This window comes from Ochotona princeps, chromosome 4 (assembly GCF_030435755.1).
Source record: "Ochotona princeps isolate mOchPri1 chromosome 4, mOchPri1.hap1, whole genome shotgun sequence".
NCBI lineage: Eukaryota > Metazoa > Chordata > Mammalia > Lagomorpha > Ochotonidae > Ochotona > Ochotona princeps.
Window position 1 is genome coordinate 66051127 of NC_080835.1, and position 25394 is coordinate 66076520.

Consider the following 25394-nt stretch of genomic DNA (forward strand, 5'->3'; position numbering starts at 1 on the left):
AAAATCCATTTACCTGTTCATTTCTTAGAACCATGACTGGAAAAACCACAATTATTCTCACTGGTTTCATTTAAATTTCAGAGTCAAATACCTCAATAGAACTATGGACACAATTCAGAAAGGCCACCATGCCTTACTCGTCTATTTCATATTTAAAATGACAGTACATACGTTTTTTTCAAAATGCCAACATATCTTTCCCTATCCTCATTTTATTTTAGTGAGAAAATAGAAGGACTAAGAGAGAAACACTATCCTTTCAGAAATAGAATTGCTCTTTAATATCTTTCCAAAATGGATTTTGGCTAAATGGAACAGATGTATATTAGTTAAAACTTAGAACTAAGTTAGTGATATTCTTTGAGCTTACAAGTTAATCCTTACTGGAAATGTTCATTAATATATATGTGTGTGTGTATATATATATATACATATATATATATATACACATATATATATATATATATATATATATATATGGTAGAATATCATTAATTTGCATCATTTGGGGACTCCATTTAAGAATGCAGATCTTGCCAAACAAAAGATAAACAAGTACAATTCAAAGGTAAATCCGGGGCCTGCAGTATGGTTCAGCGGCTAACTCCTTGCCTCGCACGCGCTGGGGTCCCACATGGGTGCTGGTACATGCCAGGCTGCTCCACTTCCCATCCAGCTCCCTGCTTGTGGCTTGAGGAAGCAATAGAGGATGGCTCAAAGCCTTGGCACCCTGCACCCATGTGGGAGACTCAGAAGTTCCTGGTTCCTGGCTTAAGATGGGCTCAGCTATGGCCATTTCAGCCACTTGGGAAATAAATCAACGGATGGAAGATCTTTCTCTATATATCTCCTTCTCTAGGTATATCCGCCTTTCCAGTAAAAGTTTAAAAATAATTAAAACAGAAACCCTCATTTTTACATTCCACCCTCTGGTCAGATGACTGACTTAAAGCTCCTAGCTTTAGATCAACTCAGCTCCAGCTGTTGTGGCCACTTGGGCAATGAATCAGCAGACAGAATTTTCTGTGTGTCTCTCCTTCTCTGTGTAACTACCTTTCTGAAACAAACAAGCAAATAAATAAATAAAAGAGAAAGGAATAAATCCCTTAATAAAGTAAATCTGGGATCCCGTATTAAATATGTACAGTTCTTCTCCTATGAAGCAGCTCAGTGTGCAGGCTGTACTATAATAGTATCTGCTGTTATGATTTCACATTTTGATACTGGGAACGCAACATGTAGAAACCAAACAGACATGTTGTACATCAGCTGGCTTGAGTTTGTTTAATATCAAAGCTGAAGCAATGACGTCTGATGTCTTACTTACTGAAATACTGTGATTCATTGATTCGTACAAAATATGCATAAATAGTATACTTTGTATAGATATAAATCTTATTTGATTTGAAAAAAGTGAAATAAAGTAGGCCAAAAAATGTTTATTTTCATGTGATGACATAAAAGAGAGAAATCCAATGTCTCTCACTCCAATGATACCAAATCAACCCGCACCAACCTGTATGTCTGTCTTCTTCAGTTACAAAGCATGAATTGTCCATGTTGCTTATCTATGCTTGATCTTAGCCAAAAGGCTGAAAAGTGATTCCATGTTGATTATCTAAAGTCAATACTTCCTTTGTGCATTAGAATCAGCTTCCTTTGAGTCCTTGTCTACCTAATGCTCACCATTTTAGCATTTGGAAAAGTATAGATGTATGCTATAGTTATTATAACACTTATTGTAACATTTAAATAAGCCCTTCTTTCCATCTTGTCCTAATAGCCTCCCTTCAGTCACTGCTGCATTTATTTATTCCACTTCATATACAAACTCCTTAACTTCAAAATGATGTTGTGACAAATTTTAAAAAGGACTAAAAATAAAACAAATAGAAAATTTGACAACGGCTGATTAGAGGGAACCAAAATGGCAACAGAAACAACAGAGCTACCAGACAAATTGCAGGGGACATTGTCATTTAGGGAGGTTGACTGGGAAAACCTCCACAGAGTCCTGCAGCATAATTACCATGGAAAGCAATTAGAACTACTGGAGGAATACATAGGCACTAAAGACTAGGATCCCAGTAGGACAAAGACCCGGAGATTTCACAGTTGGTCACTTTTGTTCAGAGAAGACACAATACATATGCCACAACAGAGGTTTTGACAGCGAGAACATATCAAGACAGGAGTCAATATCAGAGTGAAAACTGTACCAGGATAGAAACCTCAGCACAATCCCATCCTTGGGCCATCTTCACAAAAACAAGTCTACATCTAAACTATGAAAAATAGCCTTTGAAAGTAAAAAAAAAAAAATTGACCTACTAGAGACACAAATATCAATCGGTGGAACACAAAAATTATGCGAAAAAAGACCCAAATACACTGTTGGAATGTAAATCAACATAAGCAGAGCATGGAGTGTCTGCTAAAATTTGAAAACACATCAAGTATATGACATGGCCATTTCACTTCTGGAAATTTATCCAAAGGAAGTGAAATGCAGATGAAAAAGTTGTCTGTTCTCTAATGTACACAGCAGCTCAAATCATGATAATCCAGATGCTCAATAACTAATGACTTGACAAAACATGGTGTATACAGATTATAGAGTACTACTCAATCATTAAAAATCTAAACCAAATCAAAGCAAAACCGAAAACATCAAACAACAGATGCATTGGAAACCTATATACTTAGTGAAAAGAACTAGTACTTCTTTCTGGTTCTTGAGCATGCAGTATTTGACTTCTTGATTTTGGCACTTCCTTTCATCTCTGCCTAAAATGTGAGTCCCTCATGCATTACTCCTGACCACTCAGGCTCTGCTCAAAGAACTCTGCTTAATGACTGTAAAAGTCCAAAAGCAACAAAACAACATCATCAAATCCATATGACTTTACATATTTTAAATGGAAGGAATTCAGCACATGTTTAGGTGAGGAGAATATTGTGAGCCAAATTGAGCCAATGAGTCACATGAAGGTACAAACAACTGTAGCAACCGAGAGGATACAGGGTCTGGCGAGTGTAATACAGACCATGAGCACAGGGTCACATGGCAGGAGCTCGAGTCACCATCTTTAAAATGATCAAATACCCCTTCCCTTCAAAAAGATATGGCCTATGCAATACTCCAAATCCTTATCTGTTCCCTATAAACACAGCTTACTATTCTCTAGGTGGTATATATTAGAACAAAACTGATAGCCTTTCAGACTATGCTTAGCTCTGGCTGTTATGGCCACTTAGTGAATCAATGGATGGATGATCTTCCTCTCTGTCTCTGCTTCTCTCCGTATATCTGACTTTCCAATAAAAATAAATAAATCTTAAAAGAAAAAGATGGTATTTCCTTAGCACATACTTGTTAGTTATTCAGGTTGATCCTAAGCATGAACTATGCTTCTTTTATTACTCCAAACTCTTGGTAAAATGCACATTTCAAATAATCAAAATATTAACTGAATAAGTGAGTAAAGCATCACCAACAGACTGGTTACTAAAAATCTCCACTATTTCAAAGAACATAATTACTGATATCTGATACACTTTTGTATCAAAATACATCTTTATAAGAAGAAAATACAAATGTTAGCATAGTATAGGTTACAAAAGAGAAAACCTTGAAACATATATTTATCTTCACGCACTGATAGTTATACTATTTAAACCCATTCACATTAAGATTTATTGACTTATATGACTGATTTATTTTATATAAGGTGAACACCTTTCACATATTTCATGTATGCAAGCTTAGTGTTTTTACATCCATTATTTCCTATACATACGTCTTAAACTTCAATGCTCTACGTACCTGTCCAGTCTCCTACTATTTTAAGATGGACCCCAAATGCTGCTTTTGTTTCCGTAGGACACTAAAAAAAATGCAACAATAAATTCTATTGGTTTAAGAATGTCTAATATTTTAGATCATTACACCACTTAAGTACTAAGAATTAATATTATTTATTTAATTAATACTATCATATTAATATTGATTAATTCATAAAATTGAGAATGTTCCTGTGGACATATTATGAATGAATGGGATGTACACACTTTTTAAAGTTGACAGTTATGAATTTTGAAATACATCTTACCCGAGGATGATGAGAAAGGGATCATCTGTCTATCAACAAACATCATTTATCATGTAACATATGCCAAGGACAGTTCTAAGCACTTATTTCCAAAATTCACATAATGTTGCAGAGTAGAGTAAATCAGTTGATTTGTGAATGTGTTAACTTGCCTAAGAACATACAACCAGTAAAAAGAACTGACATGATTCTGATATGGCTCCATTGCAGTACCCAGTGCTTAGCTAAAGCACACCACTATTTCAATTAGAGAAAATGTAAAGAAAATGTCTGAGGAGTGTATAAAAAAATCAAATGGAGCAGAGGGGCAATGTGGCATTTGTTGAAGATGAATGAGATCTGTGAGCAATCACGTGAGTTACGAGGAGTTAGAGGTTAACATTTAGATATAAATGGAAGAAAATGGCACTGGCTGAAAACGGGGAGATAAAGCAAGACCAACATCTTATCATTCAAAATGACACGGTGGCCTTGTGGATAAATCTGCTGCCAGTTCGTGTCCTGGTTGCTCAACTTCTGATCCGGCTCCTGCTCATATACCTGGGAAAGCAGAATAAAGCAGTTGAGGAAGTTCTAAATGCTTGGGCATCTGAACGTATGTGCTGCCTCCAGACTTCAGCCTCACCATTGTAGCCTTTTGGGGAGTGAGTCAACAAGTGGAAGATTGCTCTGTTTGTATTTCCTCTCTCTTTGTTAATCTCCCTTTCAACTAAATAAAATAAAGCTTACCAAAAAAAAGAGCTTAGTGCTCACTGTGTTGACTAACAGAGATAATGCAATGATGCTATAAGAAGCGGAGATAATGGAAGATGAAGGATATCATGTATTTGCAACTTATTAAAAGTAGCTTTAAAGAAGTCTAAATAAAAAGGTAGGTGCTGGGCCAGGCATGGTAGCCTATTGGCTAAAGCACTCGCCTTGAACACGCTGGATTCCATAAGGGCACAGGTTCTAATCCCGACACCCCACTTCCAATCCAGCTTCCTGCTTGTGGCCCGGGAAAGCAGTCGATCATGGCCCAAAGCCTTGGGACCCTGCACCTGCATGGGAGACCCAGAAGAGGCTCCGGTCTCCTGGCTTCAGATTGGTTCAGTTCTGGCCGTTACAGTCGCTTAGAGAGTAAAACATCAGCAGAATATCTTTCTCTCTGTCCCTCCTTTCTGTACACATGATATTGCAATAAATAAATCTTTGAAAAAAATATAGGTGCTAATAATTTTTCTCATAATAAATTATAAGCAAATTAAAAGTACATTATATTTATTTATGTTTGGAGATTAATTCAATACAGAATTTCCAAACTATTCTACCAGTCAGTTTTTGATAACATTATTACTGCTAACGACAATATAGAAAATATTAAAATAAATAAAACACTTAGAAATGGATAACGTAAAGTATTTTCTAAATATTTAAATATATAAAATTGGGAGCTGGTATGGTGGTATTGAATGCTAATCTTCGGCTTGTCGGGCCGGTATCCCTATGGGCGCCTCTTCAAGTGTTATCTGTTATCCTTCCCAAATAAGTATCTTGCTTATGGCCTGGGAAAGCAGCAGAGGACATCTCAAGACCTTGGGCCTTTGTACTTATGTGGGGTACCTGAAAAAAGTTTGTGGATCCGAAGGGATCAGCTCAGATCTGGCTTTTTTTTTGTCATTTGGGGAATGAACCAGTAGACGGCAGATATTCAGCTGTTCTCGCTGCTTCTCTGTGTCATTTTGAATTTGAAGTTGAATAAATAAAATCATATTATACTATATATGTACATATATATTTAAATTTCATTTATAGTCTGGCTATCTGTTATCCAAAAAATCTAGAACTGGAAATACTTAAAATTTGGGAAATAATACATGAGATAGTCTATTGATGATAGGACCAAAGACCAAATAGAAATCCATTCATGTTCCATTTACATGTCATAATGACAGCCTGAAGATAGTTTTATATAATATTATTAGTGTGTGTTTTGACTGTGACGTAGTACATGAGGTCAGGTGTGTAACTTTCCTGTGTGGCATCATGTCCATGCTAAAAATGATCAAATTTCAGAACCTCACCGAGTTGCATTTTTGGATCATGGGTGTTATTCTGGTAAAATTGTTATTGTGTGTTTACTTTCATTTATATGCCAGTTCCCACTAAATCTTGGAGCAACCAGATTTGGCATTAATCTCCAAATAAGAATTTATCATCTATAAAAAAATCATCCATTTTTACTTCCTTAAAGTAAAAGCTAGGAACATTGTCCATGTAATAAAAGGTATAGCTCACAGGGCCCAGCGTGGTAGCGTAGCGGCTAAAGTACTTGCCTTGTACATACCAGGATCCCATGTGGATGCCAGTTCTAATCCCGGCAGCCCCACTTTTAATCCAACTTCGTGCTTGTGGCCTGGGAAACCAGTTGAGGGCAGCCAAAAACCTTGGGCTGAGTATCCACAACGGAGACACAGAGGAGGCTCTTGGCTTCTGATTTTGGATTGGCTCAGCTCTAGCTATTGCGGCCATGTGGGGAGTGAATCAATGGATGGAAAACCATCCTCTCTGTCTCTCCTCCTCTGTGTATATCTGACTGTGCTATAAAAATTAATCTTAAAAAAAAGTTGTAGCTCATAGAAAGCAAGATCAACAGTTATGGGCTATTATTGTCCACATGCTGCATATTATTTGGCATTGTGAACTAGATCTTAGGCTATGAAAAGATTATCTAAGTCAAAAATAAATCAAAATAGGAAGCAAAATTGACTTGGCATTGTGTGCCTGGGTGTGCCACTTGATTTGAGCTCATAATGCATTCTATATGAAAACACACATTCTGTAAATATTTGTATCTCTGTTCCAATCTTTCCTTGCAGGCCTTGTATAAAGCAACTGTGTATAATGCTTAGCATCCCCTTGTTCTTACAGGCTACTTGTAAACTTCTCCCTCATGTGCTGCTGGGGTGTACAACTTCAAAGGCTGGTCTGCTCTTGAAAGCAAAAAATGTAACATTGTTTCCTTTAACCTTGGGGGAATTATGCCTTTACAAGTCACTGATAAAATCTCTGAAGTTGGTTGGATTCAACAGACGAACACAGTCTTTATCTGAGAATATCACTTCATAACTGAAGAGGTTCTTCATGGAATAAACCACTGTCAAAGTGATCACTGTCACTCTATACCACAACACCAGCCCTGTCTCACTGTATTTTAAAGTTGCTCTTATTTGTTTTTATTTGAAAGGCAGAATGACAGAGACACACAAATACACACACAGAGAGAAAGAGATCTTCCAGTCCCATGTTCACTCTCCAGGAACACTCTCAACAGCAAGTGTTTGGGCAGGATGAAGTCAAGAGACCAGAAAATAACTGAGGTCTTCTACATAGGTGGATTTCTTCACTTACTCATCTATTCACTTAGAATAACTTCATTTCCACTTCTCTTGTTTTCCCTAGCAACTCTTCAAGGCTCCTGCCAAGTACCAGCATTTTAAAACTCTTCATTTTCCCTGCAAGAACACGGTTCATTTCCCTGAACCCTGATGGAACTTTCTGACTTTTATTACCATGTCTTATTATGATCTTCCTCTTTCCTGTATGTTCGTAAACTCAAAATCTACACCTCAACAACTGTTCCTAGTGCTTGTTTTGGCAGCACATAACTATAACTGGAACAATTAAGACAGGATTAGCATGAGCTCTGTGCAAGGATGACACAGAAATTTACAATGTGTTCCATATCTTTTGTGCTGTGGTGAAGTGAGTTAAGCAACCATCTACCATACAAAAATTCCATATCAAAATGCCAATTGGCATTTTGCTCTTAGCTGTTTAATATTTAATTCAGCTCCTTGCTAGTGTAACTGGGAAAACAGTGGATTTTAGTCCAAATACTTCGGCCCCTGTCATTCCATTGGAAAACCCAGATGGAGTTCTGGGTCCCTGGTTGTAGCCATTGATGCCATTTCGGAGGTGAACTAGTGTCATCTGTCATTTGTTTCCCTTTCTCGCTCTGCAAACAAATATATATATTTAATTCTAAATTGTTAAATATTCCAGAGTATGTTATATATATATCAGATCAGGATAGTAAATAAATGTCAGTTAAATACGTTGAAGAATTAACCTGAAAATAAATAACTTTTTATATGAATTATTCATGTACTCTACAAATATTGATCAAAACTCTAAAAAGTTTCAGAGTCGTACCAGGAGCTCAAGTAATTTCACAAATGAGGGTTTTTCTAAAGTATGGGAGGAGAAAATGAGCCCGAGACACAGAATCTGTCACAATTAAAGGAGATTTTTAAGAGTTAAAAACTTAGACAATAACAAACTCACAGCGAGACTTGCCTCTGACTCATGGAAAAATATGTGAAAACAGGCTGTCCAAGCTTAAAAATAAGGAATCACACAACGTAGACTACAAATGTTAGAAACAGTTGCTTGTTTCTGAATAGAAATAAAAAGATGGAAAGGTGTTCATGTAGACTTCAGTCAGTTCTAGTATTGAGGCAGATTCTATAGTATTTCTATGATTGAAAGCCATGAAAATATTAATGAGAAATATGTCAAGCTAAATAGGAAAAGATGCTACATTTTATAGTAAGCACTATAAACAGATTCCATGGTCTCTTCATCAATTATTTACACATATAAGTTAAGTGAGAGCATACCTTATTAGAACCTGGCAAGTGTAGATCACAATGGGGGGAGAACTAGTAGGTTATTATATAGTTAAAGAATAAAATGCAAAATTCTGTACAATTTTTAAGTCAACACACATTTTGTAATAAAACCTACACACGTTTAAAGAAGAAAACCCAGCACACTTGGATTCTGATCCCAACTTTGCCATCAATCGTATCCCTTTGATCAAAGGGATGACTTAACTATTTGCTCGTCCTTTCCAACAGACAGAATTTGTGACTGGAACTACAAATGTTTGAGTCAATGAATCAAAGTTATATCTCAAATTTAATTTTAAATTTTAAAAAGTAGTTATTTCACACAAGTTACATGTTTTCAAAATGCTATTTGTAATGGAGAACGTAGTGTGCTGTTCAGATTCCGTGCTTACACCTCTTCTCTGCGTTGCCAAGACCAAAACATTGATTCACGACTCAGCAGCAGCTCAGAGTGCTGCTGGCTAAGGAACCGCTGAGGGAGCTCTTCCAACTCCTGACTGCAGAAGAAAGATTCCTGGCCTACGTGTAAATATATCTCTTGGGAGGCATCTCAATTGCAAGGACTGGTCACTCGAGGGATAAAAAAAAAAAAATCATGCTTTTTACATTAAAATAAGACATTATTTTAAAACAAGATAACATGACAACTTTCAACTATCATCTCAATAATACAGCTCCTGTCTAATCTTCTGAGGCTTCCATGGTTACTATAGCACCAAGTTCTACCTGATGTCTTGGTGCCTCAACCATTACTAACTGTTGTGTTTTGCTGGTATAGTTTCAGCAAACGTCCAACATGCACATGTCTACTTCCCATTCAGTTTCCAAAAAAGCTCAACTAAAGCCTCATTCGTGCTAAAGACTACTAAACTGTAAGAGGCAAATTATGAGTTTCCCCCAAGGTCTGCATCTAAACCAGTCCATGGCCACAGTTTACTGCAAAATGAGGCAAAAATTAGTTACAGCCATGCCTTGGTCCCTAAGTCATTACCAAAAAATAATTTAGTGAATACTTAACATTTGGAAAGACTGCAGAGAATTTGCCATTATTAACCATCTATTACAAGGAAATAAACCAAGCCCCTTAATTCTCATGTGTAAGCTATTCTACTCATAATTAGGGGCTCCAGGTCAGCTTCAGGAAGCTGAATTCAGAAGTTCACAGTCTAATAATACACAATGCCCTCTGATTTCTGTCAATCTTGTGGTCTGCAACCATGTATTGAGACTCGGCCTTGAGACAAATTTGGTGCACAGCAGAAAACAATTACGACTTCCTGGGAAAAGCCACTAAATCAGCGCGTCTTCCTTGTGTGGAAAGGGTGATGTCATGACAGGAAATATCACAGCATCCGAAGTAACCAAAATTCCAAATTTGGATTCCTTGCAACTCTAGGGCAAAAGCTTAGTTACTCTTTGCACAGCATTTCTGTACCTTATCTTTTGTATTTGGAGGTTGCGTTTTCATTTTCAAAGGTTTAACCTGTATTTCTAAAATTTGTGACAACTGTATCTGTAGATGTGATTCCAACTCTGGCACAGTACATGAAAGTTATTATTAGAGGTGATCTTTCACCTCTGTACAATGTCTATCTATCTCAAGAATGTAATTTTATATTTTAATTTATTAAATATTTCCCTTGAAAAACTACATTTTTATATTCAATACACCCCTCTTAAATTATATATATCTTTTGTTTTTATAACTCCAAAATCATGACAGTTCGAAAGTAATAGGTAAGCAACAGGAAATCACTGGACATCAGCAGGGAAAGAAGCAAGACAGAAGCGGCTCAGAACAGCAGGTAACACGCCTTGCTGCCAGGCAGTGCTGTGTCTGCTTCTCAACTCCATCAGCAACAAGCTGTGCGATTTGGGCACTGTTATTAAATTTCCCTGAGCCATATTACTTTCTGCATCAGATACAGTTAAGGATACTTGCCTCACAGGAATGCAGTACAAGTTAAATAACACAATAGCTGCAAAGATTATGAAAGAATTTCATAATTTAATTACTCAGGATTATTACCCTCAACAAAGATAAGATATATAAACGCTCTATAGTGAGAATCACCTTATGGGAAGTTGATTCAAAAATTTTTACTTCAAAGGAACCCTTCACGGATGTAAAATGAAAACATGTTTAAAAGCATGCATTTCACATACAAATGTCAAGTAAAAGTAGCAATACTGGGCCCAGTGCTATAGCCTAGTGGCTAAAGTCCTTGCCTTAAATATGCCAGGATCCCATATGGGTGCCGGTTCTAATCCAGGCAGCTCTAATTGCCATCCAGCTCCCTGCGTGTGACCTGGGAAAGCAGTCCAGGAAGGCCCCAAAGCCGTGGGACTCTGCACCCACATGGGAGACCCAGAAGTTCCTGGCCTTTGGAGGGGCTCAGCTCCAGCCTTTGTGGCCACTTGGGGAGTGAATCAGCAGACAGAAGATCTTCCTGTCTCTCCTCTTCTCTGTGTATCTGATTTTCCAATAAAAATAAATAAATCTTTAAGAAAACAAATAGTAGGACAAAAAGGAAATGATCAGATAGTAATTTACATAACAACATAATGTAAAATTGAGCCTAAAATAATTGGTTTTACTCAAATCCATTTCAATGTAACAACAAGATTTACTTGTTTTTGCAAATATAAAACAAGGAACTCCTTGAGGGGTACAGTATAGTGAACCAACTATACTCCCAAATCTTTGAAGACAACAATCCATTTCCTAAACCTACATACGGAATGAAAAACAAATGGGCTGACAAAAATAATTTGCTTTACTATAAAAAACTGCTTTGAAAACCATTACTAACAACTTAATATGTTTATATGTTTTTAAAATTGTACCTTGATCTATGGTTTATTAAGATATAAATTAAACAAAAATAATATTTAAAATGATGAATGTAAACACAAAACATCAACTGTAGATTTAATTTCTGTGTCATCTGGAGGTTACCAGGCAAATCTGAGAAGTATTGGTAATTTTTGTCTAGAAAGTAATTTTATATTAATGTTAGTACTGATAGTGGGATAATGGGAGACAGGGTGTAAAAAAATCACTTCTTTTCTCAAACCAGATATTACACACAAATTGTGTAGGGTTGTCTTTGGCAGTTTTTTCCCCAGCCACTTCAGACAGAGGTCCATTTCTTCTTTCTTTTCTCTGCTAGGAAGAAACAGGCAGAGGATCTCAAACATTTAACTCAGAGTGTGATCTGAAGGTCAACTATATCTGACAGCCACTTCATCAGTAAGCATTTCTTCGAAACCCTTGTAACGGTTCCTTTTCTCTGGCTTTACCTTCCCAAGTTACAGACAGCTCTGAAGCTTTACGTACCTAAGGGACATCATTTAGCTTAAGGAAGTTTTAAGTTTAAGTAGAAGTTTTAAAAATCTCTTCCTAATCCTTTAAACACACAGTGAAGAAACAATCTGTAAAATACAGTGTCAAAATTTAAATTTCTTATGATTGTAAGATTACGTGACTTTTCTTAAAAGGCAAACTTCCTTGTCTAATCTTTTCAGTTCTTTTTTCTGGTCACCAGATTTATGGTTTAGGATATATGATGGAAGAGACAGAAACAAATCTTACAACTGCAAACAAGAATCAAAATGATAGGATGTCGTCCTGGACCACGTAAGCAGTCTTGGAAGAGCAGTGCTACTTGGCTGCTGATGAGAGCTGTGTCCAAAAGGCTTTAAGCTTCCATTGTTCAATTCTACGCATACAGTCTGGCCAGACAGAACACAGCACCAGATGAAAGGGTGTTTAGACTCTCATCAGTTATCAATACCAACAATCAATTATAAATTAACTCTGTCCTAGGGAGGATCAGCACCGCCATCTTTCATAATAAAACAGGATGCTGCTAATTATTTCACCAGAAGCCAGAGCATTTTTTCTTAATTATTGATAAACAAGTTTGCTAAGTTTTAGAATACATGAAGCAAAAGTAGTTTTTTTGCTCATATATAAAGAAATTCTATTGAATGCTTTCTGAATTTTCTATAACGATCTAACATTTCCTTTCTGTCTCACAAAAATAAAACTTTTTCCTGACTTAGCTGTCTTGACAGGTATCTGTTTCAAACAGCAAACTCAGATTGAAAATAAAAGTCATAACAATTGTTACCACATATTTACATTTTCCTGATATTTTCTAAGCTCCGGGTATTGTTTAGGATGCTTTATCTGTAGTAGCTCACTTAAACCCACAACAAATTAATGAATAGGAACAGTTTTTGCCTTTTAATTATACCCAAGAACCAAACACACAAAAAGATAAAGTAACTTGCCCAAACTTTCCAAGTGTTCAACTGGACTAATATCTTTAATCTGAAAATCACTACCATTCTAAGGATGACATCACCCCTAAATCTCAACATTTTAATAACATTTTTTCTGAACCCTTACCATATGTGCATTCTCAAATTACTGCTAGAAACTGAGCAAAGCCTATATATTGCCATGAATTGGAATATTAAATAAATCTAATGTTTTTCTATTGTAGAAAACTGTCATTAAAAACAAAATGTAGTAGCAAAGTTGTGAGCTCGTAGGAATGCATAGACTAAAATGTTCTAAATGGATGAATATTTTTATGTATAAAAAAGGTGCTTACTTAGCCCTTATGGCTAATGTAGCAAAGAATGATTTTATGAATGTGACGCAACACACAAAAAGTAAAAACAGCAGTTAAAATTTTGCAAAACATTAAGAACCAGCTCTCTTACCATTGTAAGGGTAAATGGATGATTTTCTAATGCAGACACACTGGGACAGTGTAGGATGATATACTAAAAGGGAAAAAAAATATTTTAAATGACTGAGAAAGAAAATCAGCTATAACAATGATGTTATTTATGCCTGTCGATTTTTTTTTTAATTATAAAGGAACCTTTTATAAGTTGCTGACCGCTGACTCACCTGCCCAGGTCTTGCTTTAAAATTTTCTTTGAACATTCGGATTTCCAGAACATCTGAGGGATGAGTTATGACTGAGAGGATCGTGACTGGCTTATTGCTCCGGATACACCTGTAAAGTTTTTCAGCACAGTACAGGCACAAAGGTCCAGAAATCCAAAGCCAAGTCTAAGGGAGAATTGTTGAGAATGTACTTCAAGTAATTCTTATTTTATAGGAATATTTATCCTGACAAATGGCTTAAATTACACATTTCAGTAAAAAAAAAAATTGTATTTTAAGCAATAAAAAGAAAAATGAGTTAGACATTACTGACACTGCAAACCAAAGAAAAGCATAAGACAGAAGGAATTCCATCCTCCTACCTTCACACCCAGGCCAATTAATAGTAACTCTTAAGGTTTCATCCTTTCACATATCCTATCTGAACAGGAACATATAATGTATGTTCACAATATATTTAACTAAAGAGAAAATAAAAAGCAGTTATAAAGCTCAAACTAATGTGGCTATGATTTTAGAAAAAAGGGTCCCTGTGTTGCTCTTTATTTAGGAAAGAAAACCTTAGACGCCTTAATGCTCAGAATATCCATGCATAACATATGTGTATATATCAACTATGTACATGCAAATATTTCGAAATGGTATATTCCAAGTGTGCTGTTCACCTGCTTTTACAATATGAGCAGGAATACCATTCAGAATTGGACAACTAACAATTTTGAACAACTCTTTTGCTCCTGGCTCTGAACCAAGACAACTATGTACTTTGAGAAAGACTAAGCCTTAGGCTCTTAACAATTGCAGCGTACCTCTCTCATCTCCCTGAGGCCTCCCACTGAAATTCATTTTAATGGTCACTTTTTAAAATCTTATTTCCATCACTGTTCGAACAGTCTACTTTCCATTCAGGCAAATGTGTCTATTTGCATGCAATGACATGTAGCCAAACTGTGTGTGAAGGGTAAGTATGGCAAAAATGTGGGATACAGAAAAGTATATGGGGTCACCATATCTTGCCTGCATATGAAATTCAGGAAACTTTTCAAAACTGTAAGTCTAACAGATATCTACTGTAATAATTAGTAATAGCAGATTACTAATTAATGATTAAATATTTATGTGATATTCAACATGTAATTTTTAATTAGTAATTTTAGTAAATAGCATATTACCAAAATTGTATGTTACTAATTATTAGTCATAATAATAACTCAGTACTAATTACTCTTACACTAATACTAGCACCATGTTAATGTATTTATTCCAAAGTAATCTTCAAAATCAGTCTAGCTTTTTACTTCTCTTTCATTTCTTTCTAAAACAGACTTCTGACAACACTGCTCCTTACTTCTACCTGGTACTAATGGTACAGGGTGTAACATACATGTGGATAATTCCCATTTACTAAACTATTTGTTGGGTACCTGAAGGAAGAATTTTCCAAGAGCAACCATTTTAGCCAAAACCCAAAGTTTGTACAATATCTCTATGGTTTACAAGCTGAATAAAGAATTTAGTCAAAGTATTCAGCAGAACATTGAGAATGCTTGCACTGCAAATACTGTAGGAAATTTCACATGCAGAATTTTTTAGCACAGGGTCTAGCAGATATTAAGCATTCAATAAACTGGCTTTATCATTTTTATTTGCTATAATATAATGATACTTTAATGCAAAATTACATAATAACAAAATAACCATAATACTTGATATTATTGTGTCAACTATTAAACATGTCTTTCTTCTTAAAATTAATTTAAGGCAGAGTGACAGAGAAAGGGATAGATCAGCAGAGAGATTGTCCCTCTTCTGTTTGAATCCCCAGATAGCCACATTAGCCAAGACTGGGCCAATCTGAAACCAAAGGCAAGTCAATCCATCTAGGTCTTCCACATCACTTGGGCCATCACCTACTTCCACAAAGTGCATTGGCAACAAACTAGATAGCAAGGAGAGATAGAACTCAATCCCAAGCACTCTGACACGGCATGCAGATGTCCGAAATGGTTGCTTAGCATGCTGAGCTACAATGGTTACCCCTCAACGTGCCTGTCCCAGTGGAGTGGAAAAGTCTGTAATCTCTATGGTAGCAAAGGGCAAGGCCATAGTATGCAAAGATCATGCAATGTGTCAAGCACAAATTTCCTGCTTATATATTCTGTAATAACACGGGTCTTTTTTTTTCTGAATTCTCAGGAAACTATAATTACAGAACAACAGAATATATTATATCCTCAGATACCATATCACACATGAAACAGTATCGAGAACATGCTTCATTTTAACATTCAACTGCATGGAGGCACAGAACTTAGAGGAATCAAACATAGAATAAATCTGACCTGTGGGAAATTAGCTTGGAACCTGGGCTCTTCCACACAAATGTTCACAGATATGTTCTGAGCAAGTACTTCTGGTTTTGAAAATCCTCCCAAGACAGGTTCATGCAAATGTTCTGAGCGATGCACTGGTAAGGAAATATCTTGAGAGGGAGTCCTGTTAAGATTGATGCAGCCAGGAGGGTGGGTATCTAAATTAGTTTGATACTTCAGCAGCCCTCTGAAATTTAATTTGAAAAACACAAATAAACAAGCAGATGAAAAAGGGAGCACAGTAAGTAAACAGTTTTTCTTGCTAACTCTACCCAAGTCTTGAAATGTACTCCTTACAAATAACATTTAGGAAAAATGAAAAAAAACTTAAATACTTTATTATATTCTTTATATGTTTATTCTTGTATATTTATATTCTTTATATTTATATCCTCAGGACTACAACACATTTTCTGATCCTTCAATTACGTGGTGCAAATTAGTGGCAGAAAAGAGCAAAAGTGACCTTCACAAATATTCTTGTATTTGATGGCCTTTGTCTGTTAAGCATTCATACAATCAGATATAAATGTTCTCATTAGTAAGCCCTGTAATGATAATATTTTTCTATACCTCAAAACATAAAGGAAAAATACACACAAATCATAATTTTTATTTGCTTAAAGTTGCATAAAATATACTTAGTTGATTTACAAAGCAACATTAAACAAAACCACAGGAATCAGAAGCCTATTTCTCCTATAGCCTGAAGACAATTTCTATGTAAGCAACCAGGCCCTAAATTTGATGACTTCTAACCTTGTTCAAAACAGAACCATCCAGGAAGCTTAATCAGAAGAGAGAGTCTAAAATCTCAAAATATCTCTCATGTCGTTTTTCTATTTTGCAATGTTTTAGGACGTATTATTGAGCTTTCAGTTATATATTTCTTATCAGTAGATGGTTAAAATCTACCTCCTGAGAATAGTCCATTAGATGTCAGATTTAGCAGCACATCAAAAAGACCAGCACTGCAACAGGAAATCCTGAAGCTAAAAGGAAGATTTAGAACAGCACTGAAAATTTTTAGAATGTATTTTGTTTTTATGTTAAAAGGTATTAAAAATTTCATCCCCAGAATTATCCTTGTTTGGAAGATTATTACTTTTAAATCACCCTTCATGCTAAAAATCACTCATATTAGTACCTTGAAAATTGCAGCATTAAGTATGTCACAGCTATAAAGGTTTCAAAAAGATAGTAATTAAAAATCAAAGCCAATCTGTAAATAATGGCTCATAACAGATCCATTATATGACACGTAGGTTTTCCTGTTACTTAGCAGCTCTCCACCCCTCACCCACTGCCTCCTTCCTCCTTTCCATAGATTCCATTCTCTCTCTCTATTCTCTCTCTTTTTGCTTTATTTACTTCCTTAAAATTCATCACCAGGAGCAGCTGTTTTGCTTAGCAAGGAGGAAGTTGTTTCCCACCTCTGAGTATCTGTGTTTAATTCTCTGCTCCAGTTCCTGAACTCCAGTTTCCTGCCAATACAGATCCAGGAGATGGTATGTGGAAGTGGGTTTCCGCCATCTACATGGAATGTTGATTGTATTACTGGATCCTCATCTGACCCCTGTCCAGCCCCAGTCATTGTGAGCAGTTAGTGAGCGAACCAGAAAATGGCAGTTTATTCTCCCTGCCTCTCATATAAAATTAGACAAGTAATAGAAACAATACACAAGTCATCAAGAAGTCAACAGGAAACATTGAATACATACAAAGGCATCCAAGAAGTGGATTACATTATATAATAATAGACCATTCACATAATAGGTCATTTAAAAGAATACAGTAGATAGAGCCCAGTTATAGAATAAACTGATGGATATTACACAAATGTGAGCTGATTTGTCTATCACAGACTACACACAAAGCTCTACTCAAATATAACTGCTGAAAACTTATACTTAGATGATCCATCATTTTGATTCTGCTTCCAATACAGTTGATTTATTCAAATGTTTCTTCTATTGACTTTTACTAGGATAATGGTTGATGAGTGAACAGGTCAGAATTCTTAGGCAATATTCTAATGGCCATAAGTTGAACGAACATTAGCATAATGTATTTTGCAATACTCTAAATGGTGCTACAGAGTTCAATGAGAAGCAAAAATACAGTTTCTATCCTTTGAGAAATTTAAAATCAAGTTTACAAAATATCTTAAGATGAACCAGACCACAGATTTTAATTGCAAAAGAATGACTCACACCCAAAGCTCTCCATTTTCAATATATAGCACATTCATTGGATTCTCACAATATATTTAATATAAACACAGGGAAGTGGAGAATTTAACATTTATTAACTAAGTATCAAGTGTCAGAAAATTTAAAAACATCTACCTCATGTAAACTTCAAGGCAAAACAATCTTATAAGGCAAGTATTTTTATTTTCATCATAAAAATGAAAAAGTGAAGGCTTTCGCTGAGGTAGGAGATTAACTCATTAGTAATCAGAGTATGACATGTATAATCAGCCTATCACTCCCTAAATTTAGGTAACCCAAAGTCAGTTTGGATCGATATTAAGGAAAGAAGTTCAAAATGAACAAAAGCACAGAAGTAAAAGTGGGCTGCTTATAATTTAGGAACTTGATTTCAGGCCATGGTACGCTATTCATCCCTTCTGCTAAATCATATTGACATTTTAGTAGACACAAAATCACTATGTGCAAGGTTCTTGGAATGACATTGTTGTTACTACTCAACATGCTTCCTCAGGCCATCACAGCCAAAGAAAGCACTGATGTTCTTAGCAGTTAAAATAGCATCTATCAGACAATCCTGACTCTTCTCATCCATGCACCACTAAGATACATCTTTTCTACATTTATTCTCAACTCTGGAATGTTATTAATTTAAATGATATGACCTCTACCTTGAAGAAGTACGTGAGGCACTACATACAACTTCCTGGGATGGCAGGGACGGTTGAAATCTGTGCTTACAATCATGGAACATGGAGCTCCATGAGACTACAAACATGGCTGGGTTTTATATTAGTTCATTTTAATTAATTTAAATTGAGTGGCCACAGCACATGATAGTGTACAGTATCAGATGTGAAACCAATAACAAAGGCATTCCAGTAAGAGGGAGAAGTGTGGACAAAGCCATGTGATTTATTCACAAATTAACAGAAGCAATCAGGTATCGCGCATTTACTCCTAAATAAATTCATTTTCTCTGCCAAACTCCATTATCCCTTCAGTAATTTATTAGCATATAATGGATCTTTCCTGCGTTTCTAGTGAGTTAATTTTAAGCAAATAATTATCCCCTAATTTGTCTTAATACAGCAAGTGCATCTAGGAATCAAGAAAGTGGAACCCTCTTGTATGCACTGCTCTGTTTCATACATAAATGATCATTTAAAAATGAAAAACAGGAAGGCAAAAAAATGTTACTGACTGGTAGCCAGATGCCTTACCAACTTGAGACAATGGCATGGGAAAGACTAAGGGAAGACACACAGATTAGGTGTAAACAGCAATTTTCAACATTAAATTTTAAGTTCTATTGTCTTTGGTTTAAAAGAGAAATTTTGAATCTTTGTGGAATGTCTAATGGTCTGCAATCATGAGACAAAGGGTTTCATGGTGAGTTAGGTGCCTGGTTAAGGATACTATTGTTCTTGCACTCAAAACAAAATTTTTAAAGATTTATTTGAAAAGAACATCTACATGGGGAGAAAGAAAAGGCAAGAGTTAGAGATACCAAAGAGAGAAAGAAAATCAACCTTCCAATAAAAATAAACAAAACCATAAAAAAAAAAAAAACACTTGACTGTTGTTCTTGCAGGTGCATTACCAGGAAGCAGAATAAGCCAGCCTTCAGACTGTCCTCACAAGCAGCAGCACACGCTAGCATGCATGCATATGAACGTAGCATGTGTTTTCAATATTCACCAGTGTTTCAAATATATAGGTTTCATTCTTTTATTTGCTTTCTCAATAGTGTTACAGCCATTCTCTTTTGTTGTTGTTCGTGTTGTTTTTAATATGTGGGTGTCAAAAATTCACAAAAAGAATACAACACACTAAATGAATCTGCTGGTTTAAGATACATAATTATAAAATATTTAACTGAAAAAGTTAAATATTTCAAAATTTTACACCTGCAAAAATATAACCATAAATTCATCACTACTTAGCTTCATACTAAAAATTCCAAATAGCTTGATGTATGTAGTGACTTTAATACATTATAAAACGAGAGAAAAATTGTTTTCCTTCAAATTTACTTTTTTTGCTGCATGTTCTGTTTCATAAGTCTTTTTATTTAGAGTAAGAACATGTTTCCGGCCATTGTTTTCACCTTGTTACAGCTAAAAACATGACAAGAACCAAAATCAAGAAAACAAAAACATTTTAAATTTCAAAATCCATTGCAACTCTGCCACTAGTTTGCACACTTTTTAAGGCAAAGCTTTTGGTTCCCCGCCCCCCCCCCCCCCCCGCCGCCCCAGGGGCTTAAAATACTTCCTATAGCCTATAGCAGGTATTTAATAAACATTAACTGGAAAAATAAATGACTAGAAATTTATGGGTTATATGTTGTAATTGCTTAAACACTAGAGAGAGGTCTAGCATTGTGGTGTAGCAGGTGAAGTGCCAGCATCCAATAGGGGCATTATTTTGCAAACCGGCTGCTCCACATCTGATCCAATTCCCTGATAATGCCCTGGGAAATGCAGCCAACAGCCCAGGTGCAGAAGTCCCTGCTATCCATGTAGAAATCCTGGAAGAAGCATGTGGCTGCTGGCTTCAGCCTTCCTCAGCCTTGGCAGTGTGGCCATCTAGGGAGTGACTACCACTGGAACACCCCTTCCTCTCTCTCCCCCTTCTTTCCTCCCTGTCTCTGCAACTCTGATTTTTAAATAAATAAATAAACCTTAAAAAATACAAACAAGGAGTATTCCATCTGGTTGAATAAACAAAGATGTTGAACTCTTTTCTGACTTTAAAGTAGATGTCAAAATTTTAGCTAAATGGTATTTAGTTCATTCATATTTGCAGGAAGTGAGCAGTCTTTGACTAACATTATCTCTCTTGCTAAATTCATCATGAGATTTTAACCCCATCCAGAACCTGAAACAAACCTTATCCAAACACACAATACTCAAAAGTCAAGAGACAAAAGCTTTTGCCACAATAACCAACTGTCTTGTTCAGTGTGATTTCTGCCCACACATTTTCTTTCTAGGCTCTGATATCTGAGTACATTCTTGTATTTGGTTTGAAATTTGGTGTTTCTATCCCTATAACTAGAAAAAGTGAAATCACAATTTAAACTATTAAAATACATAAAAATATGTAGCTTACAGCATAAATGATTTCATGTGCTTGGAAATGTTTTGCATATATTCTTTCTACCTCCAATACATATTTACATAGAAGCTATACAACTATAAGGCGTCCTTTGGCAGGTAATACTACATAACCCTAGTTCTCACTCTCATCTTGCTGATAGGAAAATACACCAGCAAATCTCGTAGCTATTAAATTTATTATGAAGAACATAGTTAAATAATTATTATGCAGAAAAATAACTTTTCTATAAAATGGACACTGTTCATTGTTTTGGAAACAAGATGTGGGAAGGGGAATGTGTATTTTATTTAAGAATGACCTAATTCATTCTACAAGGGAAAAATCAAAACAGAAAATAATGAATGTTTTGTCTCCTAATTAAAACAAAATTTAGTTGCAGAAAAGCACAACCATCAGAACACAACTGTGCCAGTCTGCAATACAAAGTAATTATTCGGGCCTGGCACTGCAGCCTAATGGCTAAAAAGTCCTCATCTTGTATGAACCGGGATTCCATATAGGTGCTGGATCATGTCCTGGCTGCTCCACTTCCTTTCTAGCTCCCTGCTTGTGGTCTGGGAAAGCAGTAGAGGACAGCCCAAAGCCTCAGGATCCTGCACTCATGCGGGAGACCTGGAAGAAGTTTCTGGCTTCTGGTTTTGCACTGGTTCATCTTTTACCATTAGAGCCACTTGGAACCAGTGAATGGAAGGTCTTCCTGTCTCTCCTTTCTCTGTATATGTACCTTTCTAATAAAAATAAGTAATACTAAAAAAAAGTAATTACCACTACAAAGCTAATTCCTCTAGGGAAAGTGCTGTGATTTAATGGGCTGAGTAACTGCTTTGAAATACCAGCATCAGATATGGTCACCTTTTGAGTTCCAGCTACTCCCCTCCAGACCCAATTCCATGCTAATATACCTGCCCCTCAGGTGGAGGACCCAGAAATATCTCCTGGCTTTAGCTTGGTCCAGACCCAGCTATTGTGGTCACTTTCAAATATAAAATACATTTTAAAAAATACTAATTTTTTTATCATAATAATTTGTTTCCTGGATAATAAGAAAGACAAGAGACAGTAACTAAGTGAGAATCCAGGTCAAATTTAAACAAACACATATTCTTTATTATCATCTACAATGTTTCAAAAATAAGGAAAATTATGCATCTAGCACTTTCCTCACTAAAAGTTACATAATGTAATTCTATTTATTTTATAAGAGAGTGAGTGGAAGATGTAAAGGGAGTTGGAAATAAAAAGTGAATGAGAGATATGTGAAATGGATTGCATGGATAAAGATAAGCATAAACTTTTCTTACTCTCATAAGTATTTGTGGGTTAATGAGCACATCCCATTGGCTCTTTTTTCTTTTTCTCTTTTACATTGCAACTCACAGATATGTAATAGATATAAGGGACACTGGGTCCATCTGCAATTCAACTATAAAATTATGTCTTCTTCGATTCACCTGATGTGTTATACCATGTACACGGTTTTATATTTCTTGATAAATGTTTTTATGAATTTTTCCACTGCCAGAGAATTTCAAGTAGCTTGCTTTTATTTTTACATATTTTTTTTACTTGAATGGCATACCTAAGAGAAAGGATAGGAATCAGATTAAGAAAGATATCATTTATCTTCTGGTTGACTCCCCAAATGCTGGCAAAGACTGAGGCTGGGCAAGGTCAAAGCCAGAAAGCATGAACATCACCTGGTCTCCCAAAAGGGTGTCCAGAACCAGCTGCTTGGACCACGACCTGCTGCTTTCCAAGGCACATCACTGGGAGTTGGATCAGAAGCACAGCAGCTGGGACACGAACCTGAAATCTGACATGGGGTGCTTGTGTCTTAAGCATACCCGCCATGCCACATACCATCTCCTCCAAGATGTTTATGGAAGTATCTTTTCTATTCAATTATTGTCCTTCCTCTATGCTATCTCTGTTGCTCTCCTTAAGCTGAAGAACAGGCATCATTGAATAGTTGGAAAGTGAGCCTTAAAAGGTATGGACAGTTTTCTAAAAAGTGCCTAGGGTTGTTTGCCTCATAAATTCCTCTCACTAACCCAAAAAAGAATGAAATACATGAACGAGCTCTAGGTTACTGGGATACATATTTTAGAGTTAGACTTAATCTTGGTCAAAAGGCATAATTTATTTCTATAATTAATTATACTGACCTAGTTTTTAAAAGTAAATTAGCTAATAAAAAGGGAGAGAATTTTCAGGCAATTTTCTATATTAAAAATATAGTCATTTCAATGTATATTTTCTAATTTTTTCTCCCAACAGGTGTGTGAAATATAATTCTTTATCCTCATCCTGTAAATGAGGAAGTTCTATAGAAAACAGATTTCAGAGGCCCAGCGTTGTCCAACACCTGATAAAGCTTCCAGTTTTGACAACCCAGCTGCTCTACATCTAAACCAATTCCCCACTGACAGCCTTAAAAAGCAGGAGAAGATGGCTTGAAAGAAGCTCCTGTATCTTGTCTCCTGGCTCTGGCCTCACTTTGGCTCAGAGCTTGCCATTGCAGACATTTTCAGAATGAGCGAGCAAATAGTACATTCTCTCTCTTCCTGTGTAACTCTGACTTTCAAATAAATAATCATTTTTTCAAAAAAGATTCATTCATTTTTATTGGAAAGATAGATTTACAGAGAAAAGGAGAAAGAGAGAAAGATCTTCCATCAGCCTGTTTACTCCTGAAATGGCTGCAAAGGCCAGAGTTGAGTAAATCTGAAGCCAGGAGCCAGGAGCTTCTCCAAGGCCTCCTACATGATTGCAGGATCCCAAGGCTTTAAGCCATCTTCCACTGCTTTCCTAGGCCATAGCTTATGGTAAGCTGGGAGCCGGATGGGACCTGCAGCAGCCGGGACATTTACTGGTGTCCATTAGTGATACCACTACTTGGAGATGGAGGATTAGCTACTTAAGTTGTATTGCCCAGTCCTCCCAACTCACTTTTTTTTTAAGAACCCAAATAAATAGGAGGAAAAAAAAGCAAACAATATGGATTTGCTCAAGATCACATTAGAGAGCATCCAACAATCAATCGTGTTTCTTCTCTATCATAACCCAGGAATTCAAGCAGTTTGTTTTAAATCATTCAAATGCAAAAGTTAGCTTAAAACACTAAGCAAATCAAAGAAAATTGCATGGTCACTTGGGATATTTTATTGACTTTGGGATTACATTATCAAATTCATCTCTCACAACTTGATCTGTCATTTAACTGATGGAGAAAGTTAATGACAAAATTATTTTAGATGTTAATGGCTTCTGAGATTAGTGGACTTATTGTTTTTAATATGGTAAATAATGTCTTTTCTCTTTCTCTTTTTTTTGTGCTTTTTAAAAAATCAGTTGACAAAAGCATACTCTGAGGGTACATACAGAGACAGGCTTTCTTTCCTATGGGATCAGCTTTAGTCTAGAATCCAGCTTCTTTTACTGTTATTTTTCTGTTATATGAAACAATTTTGGGGGAAAAAAGTATCACAAAAGGATAATTTCATGATTAGATTCATCTTAAAGCTATTATATTTACAAATATATACCATAATAAGGTCACATGGTTTTGAAAACATTTATAAAACTGTACCAAAAAGAAGGCATTTTCATGTTAACCTGTAACAAGCAGCATACAATTTTTACTTCAGAATCTTAGAATCCATACAATAGGTAACAAATTGAAGTCATAAACAAGTAACAAAATCAACTTTCTTAGATACACACACACACACACACACACACACACACATAGGAGGTGACATCATTTAAAACTAAAATTCTTAGAGGTTAAAAAAAATCGAAATCCAAACTTTCTATAATATGTATATCTAAAAACTTTTTGAAGGCTTCCCATTCCTAACATACAGAGATAAAAAGATGCCATAGTTTTTCATTCACACAAAATAATTTCACTCACTGGCATATATACACTCCAAAAAACAAATGAACATATAATTCAATCATCCATG

General features: G+C 35.8%; 1 protein-coding gene and 1 non-coding gene across 2 annotated transcripts in view; one reads left to right on the forward strand and one right to left on the reverse strand.

The window, feature by feature from the left end:
• Positions 1 to 25394, reverse strand: part of NOX4 (NADPH oxidase 4) — a 124364-nt gene that overhangs the window by 39954 nt on the left and 59016 nt on the right. Inside the window, exons 9-12 of the mRNA XM_004589813.2 lie at positions 16058 to 16274; positions 13716 to 13880; positions 13523 to 13585; positions 3827 to 3887 (exon numbers count right to left, since the gene is read on the reverse strand). Coding sequence (XP_004589870.2) covers positions 3827 to 3887; positions 13523 to 13585; positions 13716 to 13880; positions 16058 to 16274 — 506 coding nt within the window. The remainder of the gene's footprint in view (positions 1 to 3826; positions 3888 to 13522; positions 13586 to 13715; positions 13881 to 16057; positions 16275 to 25394) is intronic.
• Positions 7737 to 7842, forward strand: LOC118759589 (U6 spliceosomal RNA). The gene has a single exon (XR_004996282.1). It is a non-coding gene; the product is annotated as a U6 spliceosomal RNA (small nuclear RNA).